This window comes from Tachysurus fulvidraco, chromosome 17 (assembly GCF_022655615.1).
Source record: "Tachysurus fulvidraco isolate hzauxx_2018 chromosome 17, HZAU_PFXX_2.0, whole genome shotgun sequence".
Taxonomy (NCBI): domain Eukaryota; kingdom Metazoa; phylum Chordata; class Actinopteri; order Siluriformes; family Bagridae; genus Tachysurus; species Tachysurus fulvidraco.
Window position 1 is genome coordinate 14,074,696 of NC_062534.1, and position 12,199 is coordinate 14,086,894.

The 12,199-nt window shown below is 35.7% G+C and overlaps 1 protein-coding gene across 1 annotated transcript; it reads right to left on the bottom strand.

The window, feature by feature from the left end:
• Nucleotides 1–555: 555 nt before the first annotated feature.
• On the bottom strand, nt 556–9,782 carry mtmr7a (myotubularin related protein 7a). The gene is made up of 14 exons (XM_027135149.2): nt 9,542–9,782; nt 9,194–9,316; nt 8,298–8,460; nt 7,530–7,687; nt 7,248–7,376; nt 6,126–6,260; nt 5,889–6,021; nt 3,478–3,587; nt 3,256–3,381; nt 2,651–2,700; nt 2,334–2,534; nt 2,068–2,202; nt 1,649–1,775; nt 556–1,514 (listed from the first exon to the last, which is right to left on the bottom strand). Exons 1-14 carry the CDS (start codon nt 9,563–9,565, stop codon nt 1,233–1,235), a joined length of 1,896 nt encoding a protein of 631 aa, XP_026990950.2. The 5' UTR covers nt 9,566–9,782; the 3' UTR covers nt 556–1,232.
• Nucleotides 9,783–12,199: the final 2,417 nt, after the last annotated feature.

A 12,199-nucleotide genomic window follows, 5' to 3' on the forward strand; every position in this document is an offset into this window, starting at 1 on the left:
GGGTTCAAGACTCATCACTGCTGGACCCTTAAGCAAGGCTCTTAATCCATTCTGCTCCAGAGTGCTGTATCATGGCTGAACTTGCAGCAATGATAAAGTTATATTTTATAAAGTTAATATTGTGTATGTCCCCTTTGTGCCACCAAACCAGCTCAGGCCAGTTCAGGCATGGAGTCCACAAGACCTGTGCTGTGGCATCTAGTAGTTAGTATTGACGTGTAAATATGATGATGTAAATATATTTACTTTATTTCACGGTGAAACTTTAATTGTTTAAACGGTAATTGTTATAAAATATTTCTATAGATGCAACCTAGTTTAAAGGCAAAAACCAAAGTATATAAGGTAGATAAATGACCAATTTTTACAGTAGATTTTGAAAAATAAATAATTATATAAAAATAAAACCTTTGAGCTTTCTTATACTAAAAATAGGATATTACCAAAATAAAAATATTTGGGGAAAAAATCTATGCATATTCCCCATGAATGTATATCAAGGTTACTGGCAGTTTTCAAGATCAGAATTTAATAGAATGAAATGATGCAATTGTGTATAATTAACGTTATTTATTAATATTTGTGAAACATTGCAATGATGTATGAGTGCTTACACTGAGAAATAACGTTTCATTTTAAAGTATATAAGGTTACAAGTGTTCATCATATCCCCACACTCAGCCATTCAACATTATAAATAAAGCAATTTGTAGAGATAATTATACAGTTACATAAAATACACATTGAGAACACATGCTTACCAATTTGTCATTCTTGCTTTGGTCCAGTGTTTTTCTTTCCCCCCAGAAATATTAGACAGTGTCCCATTTTGTAAACATACTGACCTCTACTCTGAACAAAAGAAAGTGTTATTAACTACATAGGTTAGATATAACCTAGTGGATCTAAATGCGTTTTTCTGTCTCAAGCCTAAGTAGTAGTGGTCTTATAGTAGTATAAATATATATACTCAGTATAGTGGTATAAATATATACACTAGCATTATGAGGTATTTTGCATTGTGCAAATCTGTATCACAAATAACTTCATGCAAATGTGAAACCAAAATGTAATAAATATTACCCCTGGCCTTTACACTGGCAGAAATACAGGCACACAGACTTAAGGAGTACTGAGTGAACAAGTCAAATGCATACATAAAATTCACACAGTCTTTGTATAGTTAGATACATTCTTTTTATATGGCGTTTTATTTGTCATTTGCCCCACATTTAGGCAGCATTGAAGGCAGTTTTATCTGAGTTAGGATCCTTGACTCCATCTTTATTTGAAAATGCGTTGCCATTGCTTGAGGAATGACACTCGAAGTTAGTCTCTCCTGACTCCTGGTCTGAGCTTTTTGTTGCATCACCAAACAGGCTGACAGCTTTAGGACCACTGCCAAAAAATCCTCCATTGTAGTCCCGAGGTATGTTGGCTAGGCTTATGTACATTGGCACATGCTTTTTCACACAGAGGCCTTTCAGTGGCTCTTTAGCCAGTATAGCCAATTTCTACAATACAGAAACATTTTAAAGTTCACAATAGACATTAGAAATATATCTGTATGAATACATCATCAAAACAGCCATGGCTTTTAACATTTCTTAGAGAGTCTAATAGCAGGCTTTGAGGCCAGAATCCCTACCTGTTCACAACTGGCCAGGTCTTCCTCTAGTTGCTGAGTTTCCTCTTTCACAGCCACTAGGCAGTCGAGCGCAGACTGACGTGGGTGCAAACGTCGGTCGAACTGATTGTACAAACCCCCCCAGAACCTGAAACACGAATCAAAACACAAGACAGTGCCAGTGATACACTGTGGAATTGCAGTGTGGTGTAATTTTTCTGATAAATCAGATACAAACAACTTATAATTAGAATAATAGATCACAGTAGCTGAAGCAAAAGCAGTTTTTGCATTTTAGGGTTATTTATGTAGCAGTGGTGTTTTTTGGCAGCCGGTCATACAAAAACTCCATTAAATGTATTCAAATCAATGTATATGCACTGACACTTTATACTGTTTATATCTACATTGTTTACTCTCTCTCATATGCTGTAACGCACTTGAAACAGTAGGGGGAAGTATTGGGATGTAGAACTCCTTGGGTTAGCTTGTGCTCTGGTCTGAACAGAGGATTCACATAGTCCACTTTATTCTCCCACAAATGAGGCCAGATGGAGTGAGTCTTCTCTCTAATGCTTCATACAAAAAGATACTGGTTATTTTTTCAATAACAATAAGCACATTTCATGTCAACACTATAAATACAATTAGCATGCATAAGACAGCATGTGTATTCATTTGATAAAAAGAAAATGAAATAAATTACCACAGATTTTTCCTCTCTTTTTCACTATTGCAAATGAAGTTGCCATAGTGACAGGAATTAATGTGACTGTGGATGCTGATAAGGAATCTCTCATTGTATTCAAAGGCACAGGGAAACTGCTCCATAAGCTGCCACACACACTCTAAAAACTGGTCAATAACAGGTGACACTTCTTTGGGGTCTCCGTTTAGGTGGCCGTACCTAAATACACATGAATCGAAATAGACAACAGGCCTCTTTCAGAATCCTGGTATACATATTTAAACTTAATATATATCTACATAATCACAAGCTAAAATATTAAGCGTGTATCTTACCTATGAGAAAACTTGTGTCCAAATGAAAGCCAGTCTTTTTCAACCAACACCTGCCAACAAAACACAGACATGTCTCAGCCATTTGCAGTAAACTCAGTGGCACTTACAAAATGTCAGTGTTTCATTTATTCTGACTTCTATTGTGTACAACAGGAAATTACATTTTCCTAAGAAATGTGAGCCCAAGACAGATCTAAATCCATCCTGCAGGACATGTTCATCTCATTCACCCCATGAACTTCGCTTTTCTCTGAGAATTCTATGAAATGGGCCATGCGCTGCCCTGAATGATCTCCAGGAGAGTTAGATAGTCTCAACCTGACTCAGACACAGTAAATCCTATAAAATGTCCACGAGCATTAAATAAGCCTAAAAACCTTTTACTACAAACTATCATAGATATTTATATACAGCCAGGTCAATAAACACTTATAAACTCTAAAACCAGGAAAAACTCTAAAGGAAATTTCATTTTGCACACACACACACACACACACACACACACACACACACACACACACACACACACACACACACACACACACACACACACACACACACACACACACACACATATACATATATAAAATAACTTTATTGCTTACCATAAATCCCTTAAGAGTCCTATAGTAAGGGTCAAGAAGCAAACTGGCTATGGAGCACACTTGAGCTGTCCGATCCCAACCATCAGAGCAATGGATCAAGACGCTGATGCCTTCTTCTCCCACAGCCTAAACAAGCACACACTCAATCAATCAACACGGGAGATTCTGATGTACTGGGTACAAGTGTAGAGTGTTTTGTTCAAAATCAGCCCGGTGTTTTACCTTGGCGACAAAGATTCCAGCTGCTAGTATTGATCTGATGTGTTTTAACCATTCAGAATTTTCCAGGCCCAAAAGGAATTCCCCCATGGATGAGGAACAAAGATCAGACACTGTGGGATGAGACATTGTTAAGAAAATGACCCATGCGAATAAATAAATATAACCCAACATTTTACAGAAAAAAGAAAATGAATAGCAGCTGTTCATAGGTCTCTTGATAAAAACCAGAAATGTCCATCACATAACACAATGTGTACTACGAGATATGTTTTGTTTAGACAAATTGAAAAAAAAAGTTTGAATTTGGTTTATATATATACAGTATTAAAAAATAAACACAATGCACAAACCTTGGAGGTGTGAGGCAACACAAGGCACCATGTAGCCTCACAGGATGTGCAAAGAAGAAAACATTTCTCTGTATTGTATACATCATAAACTTAAAATGATCATAAACACAACATAATATACAAAGGCATGATCATGTGTAACTGTATAACATGCTAAAAGTGTGTGTTTATATGTGCATTAATTTAATGATTACACTGATAAACCTCTCCTTTGGGAGAAGATGCAAGAACCTGGTTTTATTAGTGTTCAAAGATTTGGTCAAAATACATATAATATTTTCATCTAATTCAAGCACAAAAAAATTCTCTGGAAACTAATGTCCTCCCTCAAAATGAGAGAGATTTAACCTTAGGTTCAGTCAGGTTTTCAATGCAGTTTTAACCTGAGTTCTTAGAAAAATTGTCATTCTGGAAAGAATTAGAGAGTAAAAGGCTCCAACTGGCTTTAGTGTAATCAGACCTAAAACTGCCATGTTGTCTCAGTTGGACAGCTACTCTCTGTTAAACACTCTCTCTGCTCCCTAATGTTTCTAGGATAATATCAAAGCTAAGACTACTATTATTTTTACAAGAGTAAATCAAATCATTCTCACGCTCCTCAAATAGGGGTAAAAGGTCCCCGATCATCAACTTAAAAATAAATAAAAATAGTCAAGCAATGAAAGCCAGATGGATTTATGCATTCTTTAAACAAAAAAAAAAATGCTACAGTCTAGTCTTTGTGGTCTAATGTGTTCATGTTCCTGTCACACTACACATAGTATTACAAGAATAATCAAAGGACATTTATAGCCACAGGGTTTCACAATTTGATTTGAACCAAAAATAAAAAAGTAAAACAAAATGCAAAAAAGAAGAACACAAAATTTGCATGCATTACAACACCTGTTCTTGGAGCTAATTAAACACAGTTTTAAATAGCTCCTTTTCCTTGCCATTTTCATACTAAGCTGTCATATGCTTTTCTTGTCCTCGTGTAGTCTAGTAGAGTCTTCAGATATTTTTGATATATCTGCGGCAGGATTTTTAACAGAATCTTTGGCTCAGAAAACCATTTAAAAAAAAATCTTTAAATACACTAAAACTGCTCCAGTTGTATTCAGAATCTCTTTGCTTTTTGTTTTTCACTGGTATGTTACAGTTTTGCTGTGTCATTTAAGGGAAGGTTTTAAAATACCAGCCTAAAGTGTAACCATAAATGTATGAATGCATGAACTCCATAGTTCTTATAAACATGCATGTGCAACCTGGACAGTAGGTAGAAACTGGAGAACTCGAAGAAAAACCACATGAACACATTTAAAATATGTCACAAACCCAGGGTCAAAACTTAGAAAACATTGAACCATTGAAAACATGTCACAAACCCAGAAGTCTTCACAAACCCAGGGTCGGTTTTCTATGCCAGTGTTTCTTGCTGCACCTCTGACACCATGTGCCAATATTAAACGCTCACATCATTAAAATTATAAAACGTTTATCACACTATATGAGTCTTTGGAGAATACTTGACCTCAATAAAACAAAAACTTCATGTTGGATACTTCTGGGGTAGAAAATACACATTCATGTTTGTCTAGTTCAAGTTCAGCTACCCAGTGGAAACCCATGCAAACATATGGGAGTATGTGAATCTCCAGAAAGACCCAGGGTTGATTTTTTTATATGTCAGTGCTCCCTGCTGCATTGTGCTGGCATGCGCCATAAGTAAACATTCACATTATAATATAATTATCAAAGAAAATCATGATTTCTAGTATTGTTGCAGCACTGTAATAAATGTCAATTTTTTTTTAAAGATTTTTACACTTTCTGGATTCTCTTCATGGACATCACCATTTCTAATAGAATTTATGTAATGTAGCTAGCAAATGACACACACCGCCTCAAAGAGATGTGATATCAGTTATCAGCTACTCATACTGGAGCATAGAAACAAGATCTGACATGTGACAATCATAAATATGATATTTGTTATAATAAATATGTGCTTTATAATAAATTCTGTGCTTTAGTAAGTTTCAGGTTAAATGCAGAATAGACCAGCAACAGCATCTGTACCTTCAATTAGTTTCTGCTGACTGTTCCTCATCACATGGATATTTTCAATACCGATGAACTGAAACTTTATATTGGTGTAGTTATCCTCATTTTCATAGCCCTTTCCTGTAGCCCGGTTTGCCATTGCATTTAGCTGAAAACAAAGCAGGATTACTTTATTCTCTATAATCTCACCATCATATGCACAGATTATTAAATATGTCTGTCATTCTGAAAAATTGAGAGATTATAGTTAACCTTGGGTCTGGTGTCCACAACATACATGAATCGGCTTCTGGGGTTGGACTTCATTATGGCCGCTAGCATCTGTTCATCTTCCAAACAGCGGGCACTGAAGCCTGACAGAGGCTGGCTGCTGCGACATATGGCTGCCTGGCATGGAAAAATGTAGTTGTGGAACATTGAAGACTTGATTGCATAAACCACATTATGAGAAAAAGCTACACTGGATAATCAAATGGGGCTAAAACAACAAACAGCCTGGGGTACAGTACGTTATTTTACTTATTCCATATACATCATTTTCCCACTTTATTTTTCCTATTATTTCCATACAACGGAATAAAAAAGATGCAAATGTAAAAATGAAAATGAAAACATATGTTTAGGGGTGCAACTGATATGCTGTTGTTTTTTTAATGCAAAATAGAAATGGTCAACATTAAACTTGTCAATGCACTCAGTCACAGATAATAAATCATACACAGAGCCCCTGAATATCAAACTGTTCTCTCATAAAGTGGACTCTATTCCATGAGAAATTGACCTTCGTTGCCCCTTATGAAAATCTAAAGTTATGCTGAAATGATTTTTTTAGACCCTGACTACACAAGGGACACAGATATGAAAAGAGCTGATACTTTGAGCGAACCATTTCTGTCACATCACCCTCGTTTGCATGTAGAGGTCACATAGTCTTAACTGCTCTTTGAACTAACACACCCAAAACAAACATGAGTCTTTAGAGAAAACTTGACCTCAATAAAACAAATGGCCTGCACTGATTAAGCAAACCCATACAGTGAAAAAAGAACCAAGCTTGCTTTTCAACCAAATGAATACTGGAAATTTCATTATGGATTCTTCTGGAGTAGATGATACAGTACACTTTAACATTTACAAAAGATTTAGTAAATTCAGCTGCTGAAGAAGTAAAAACAAATAAATGAGTAATAAAGTTAAGAAGTCTCATCCATTTAAACTGCTACAGTATCTGACAAACAGAACATACAGAAGAATAACATGCAGCCAAGCATTTCAAGGGAACAAAGAGTTCAGACTCTCTAATCTGCCATTAAAAGGAAACCCCTAAAAGCTATGGCTCACTGCAAAGGCTCAAAGACTGTTTTGAAAACTCACCTGTGTTCCTTTGCAGTAGTATGACAGTGAGGGAAATCTGCCCCTGCTACGAAATTTGGAGCTACCTATGATGACAGGAAGTGTGGCTGATTTAGGCACAAACAGATCAGCCGGGTACGTGTCACATACCTGGAGAAGATGGATTAATAGCATAAGCATACAGAAATCATATATACTTCTCACACATTGATAAAATGTCACCACATGCTGTTTTGAATACTGTGTTTTACATGGAGATAACATGGAACAGAATGAAACACCATGAACAAGATACAAACTGACCCTGTATTCTTGGTTGATAGATGTGGCATGCCATAATTTATTTGGCACTCCCATTCGACTGTATTCAGCCGTCAAGTCAATAAATTCCCAATATTTGTTCCTCTCAGCCTTGCTGGCATTAGGCTTGAAAGAAAAACAATAAAGCTCCTCATATTGCTCTGAAAGATACAAAAATGTCAAATGACAAAAGTAATGACACAGTAAAACTGCAACATACCAGTGAAAAACAAAAAGCAAAGAGATTCTGAATACAACTGGAGCAGATTTTAGTGTATTTAAAGATTTTTTTTGATGGTTTTCTAAGCCAAAGATTCTGTTAAAAATCCTGGCCCAGATATACATAAAAAAATCTGAATATCTGAAGACTCTAGTCTACAAGACTACATGAGGACAAGGAAAGCATATGACAGCTTAGTATGAAAATGGCAAGGAAAAGGAGCTATTTAAATCCGTGTTTAATTAGCTCCAAGAACAGGTGTTGTAATGCATGCAAATTTTGCGCACTTCTTTTTTCCAACTTTTTTATTTTTGGTTTAAATCAAATTGTGAAACCCTGTGGCTCTTTAAGTGCTGCATTTTTAGTATTATTTCTACCAGATTAGAGCACACTGATAAAAATGGTTTTTGATATCTGAAGATTCATTTTATCCCATTTGCTTCTGTGAATTCAGAAGATGTCTGTCTCTCAACTGTGTTGCAATAAAGGCATCAAAGTCCAAAAACCAACCACATGATCATGTCTAAGGTTTGGGGAAAATTTCAGTTTACCTGCCCTCGAGAGACGGAAGAGTGACATAAAAACATCGTTGCAGTCACTCTCTTGTGCAATGATGAGCTGAATATGCTGGAAATTCTTGCACTGAATGAGCAGTGGGTATCCTAAAGCAGTAACACTTTGTTTCTTAATGTTACACACAAGACTATGCAGCACCTGTGATTAAAAACCAGAGCATATGTAATTGTTAAGCTTGTTAATCAGAAATTTTCCCATATGTGAGCAAGAATCTAAAAAACACTATCAATAAGACAATTCAATTTTTACAATTCCATGTTCCTGATGTCATTCTACACAGACTCAGACCCCCTGTAACTAACATGTTCAGTTTATATTTATTTATGGCAAACGATTACATTACAGTAGTCTTTAATCTGCTCAATTAGGCAGGAAGAAATAAAGCAATTGAGAGAAAAGTGATTGGATGTAGTCCAGTTTCACACAAAGAGAAACATTACAGATGATGCCCAAAACTAGTTATCCGTCAAGAATGTTCATAATAAATTATTTGTGAGAGATGATGGTAACATGATCTGCATTCCCAAGATGCAGCTGGAATCTGTGGCTGGGATAGAGAAGGGTTACCTCCATGATCCCATCAGGAAAACAGAAGGAATATGACTCAGAGAATCTATGATTATGTTTGTTTATTTATTTAGGTGGCTAGGGCCTTTGACCATTTGACTATAGACTATTTTACATTTAGACAGACAGTCAGACAGACAGACAGACAGACAGACTAGATAGATAGATAGATAGATAGATAGATAGATAGATAGATAGATAGATAGACAGACATATAGACTTACAAATAGACAGATAGGTAGTTAGACAGACAGACAGACAGACAGACAGACAGACAGATCACACAATGACACTGAACACTTGCCCATAGTTCAGGGAGATCCTCAGCCTCATGATCCACAAACACTGTATGAAAGGCTGTTAAATACAATGTTCCAACTCGAGCCCTATGAGAAGAGCCACTATCCAGCAGCTGGACTTTTTCAACCTGTAATATGGCACAGCTTCAATCCAATAACAATTACTTATAAAATTATACAATTAGCAAAAGCCACCTAGATCTAGATATGAATATAACGTTAATCAGCATTAGCTTAACCAAAGCCTACAAGCCTGTAAACACTGAACGCACACAAAACCACCAAGTTATTTAATATATACTAATCAAAAATGATCAAAAGATCATGAACAATATAAATAGTCTTGTGTTTACCTTCGGCAATCTGATGTGCTCCATCTTTCACTGGCAAACACCACAAATCACCATTTATTAGCAGCCTCCGGTAGCAACTGTAAGCATCTTACTAAAAAAAAAATCGGATATGTTGTCCTAAAAGATTCTGAACGATTTAGACAAATTACGTAAAAATAAAAACAGTCGTAGTGAATCCGATGTGATCATAGTACCGGGTCAATAGGGTGAATCACCGTTAGCTCTGTCGAAACACCGTGCGGTCCTAAAGCCGACCATATATGGTACAGCAATACAACCTGCATATGGTACAGCAATACAACCTGTATATGGTACAGCAATACAACCTGTATATGTTACAGCAAAACAACCTCTATATGGTACAGCAAAACAACCTCTATATGGTACAGCAAAACAACCTCTATATGGTACAGCAATACAACATGGTACAGCAATACAACCTCTATATGGTACAGCAAAACAACCTCTATATGGTACAGCAATACAACCTGTATATGGTACAGCAATACAACCTGTATATGGTACAGCAATACAACCTGTATATGGTACAGCAAAACAAACTGTATATGGTACAGCAATACAACCTCTATATGGTACAGCAATACAACCTCTATATGGTACAGCAATACAACATGGTACAGCAATACAACCTCTATATGGTACAGCAATACAACCTGTATATGGTACAGCAATACAACCTGTATATGGTACAGCAATACAACCTGTATATGGTACAACAATACAACCTGTATATGGTACAGCAAAACAAACTGTATATGGTACAGCAATACAACCTCTATATGGTACAGCAATACAACCTCTATATGGTACAGCAATACAACATGGTACAGCAATACAACCTCTATATGGTACAGCAATACAACCTGTATATGGTACAGCAATACAACCTGTATATGGTACAGCAATACAACCTGTATATGGTACAACAATACAACCTGTATATGGTACAGCAAAACAAACTGTATATGGTACAGCAATACAACCTCTATATGGTACAGCAATACAACCTCTATATGGTACAGCAATACAACATTTATATGGTACAGCAATATTACCTGTATATGGTACAGCAAAACAACCTGTATATGGTACAGCAAAACAACCTGTATATGGTACAGCAATACAAGTAACCTCTGTAGTGTTTCAACAGCCAGAAAACAGACTGATGGTAAATAAAAAATACATAATAAAAAAATCCAAATGATTAATTTTGTAATGTAATTTAGTAATGCAATACTGATTTATAAATGTCCATTAACATTTATCATTACACTACTTATCTAGATCCAAAAAAATAAAAATAAAAACATCTGACACGCATGTTTTAAGGGCACATAGGTTTACAGAGTACGTGAATACGTGTGCATGGGTGTGTAATATTATAGGATCCACCTTGACTGACAAGGATGAAGATGAATGAACAGTTAAAACAATACAAAGTCAGGGTTGAGAACTTGTAGTTTAGGAAATGACTTTGACCTACTACTTTATTAGGAACATCGTACTATTAAGTAGTTGGATTCAGATCTGGTGACTGTGAAGGCCAATGAAGTACACAAACTCCTTATCAAGATAATATCCCCAGTTTGAGCCAATTTGTGTTTTGTGACATGGTGCAATACCATGCTGAATGTAGCCATTATATATGTGGCCATAAAGGTGTAGAAATATAGTTTATTTTATTTGCATGCAAATTATAGTCATTGTCAAAATATTGCTAAATGTTTTACTACATATAATACATAATACATGTAAGCCTTCTTTGGTTTGCAACTATTATATCTCGTACCGGCAACCTATCTCTTAAAATAACAGCTTTCACCATCTTTAGTCTTGTCACTAATAAGTGACCAAGACATTTCCTGGTGATGGCAGAGTTAAGTGGTTTAAAGCATCCCATCAACAAACAGTATTAGAAGCCTTGAGTGGCTAAGTCAGTTTACTGGAGCAAAGGGCCAATGTACTTGGTGGCATTAGATTGATCATTAAACTGGTAGTGGGGATAATGAATTGGCAAAACTTGTAAGATTGAGCAATACAATATACAATGCTCACTTTACTGTGCTCTCCACTGAAATTCTGGGCTAGCAGAAAGAGTGAGGTCCTTGTGTGTCATAGTGGATAAATTGTATTGTAAATCTAGGGGTGATTTGAACCAACATTGTGTCAGTGGTATCACAAAACCTGTTCATTGGTCATGAGTGTCTTAGTGTTTAAACACTTAAACTGGAACGCACTGCATTAAGCCCTTTGCATATGCTCTTGCATCTCATTTTTTAAAAGGTAGACTGTCATTTGTTGAAAATATTATTGAATTCACTGAACCATTATTATTATTATTATTATTATTATTATTATTATTATTATTATTATTATTATTATTATTATTATTATTATTATTATTATTATTATTATTATCGTTGTTGTTGTTGTTATTTGTGTTAATGTAATTAAAAATGTATGTAAAGTATTAGAGAATTTATAAATAACAGTGTTACAGCAAGATTCTAAAACTAATTTTCACTTACAAAAGGAATCCTTAACTTTAAATGAATTTGTCTCCCAGGGCAGCATGTGTATGAATGTTTGCATTTGTGGCTCCAACTCAGCCATCTATTAGAGGTGGCATTTGCTTTC

What these genes read in the sequence shown, in the direction of transcription:
- mtmr7a (XM_027135149.2), bottom strand. Translation starts at nt 9,565, where the DNA reads ATGGAGCACATCAGATTGCCGAAG. An exon ending in AGCACATCAGATTGCCGAAG is followed by an intron (nt 9,317 to 9,541) that starts GTAAACACAAGA and finishes GCCATATTACAG; the next exon opens with GTTGAAAAAGTCCAGCTGCT. An exon ending in CTATCAACCAAGAATACAGG is followed by an intron (nt 7,377 to 7,529) that starts GTCAGTTTGTAT and finishes CATCTTCTCCAG; the next exon opens with GTATGTGACACGTACCCGGC.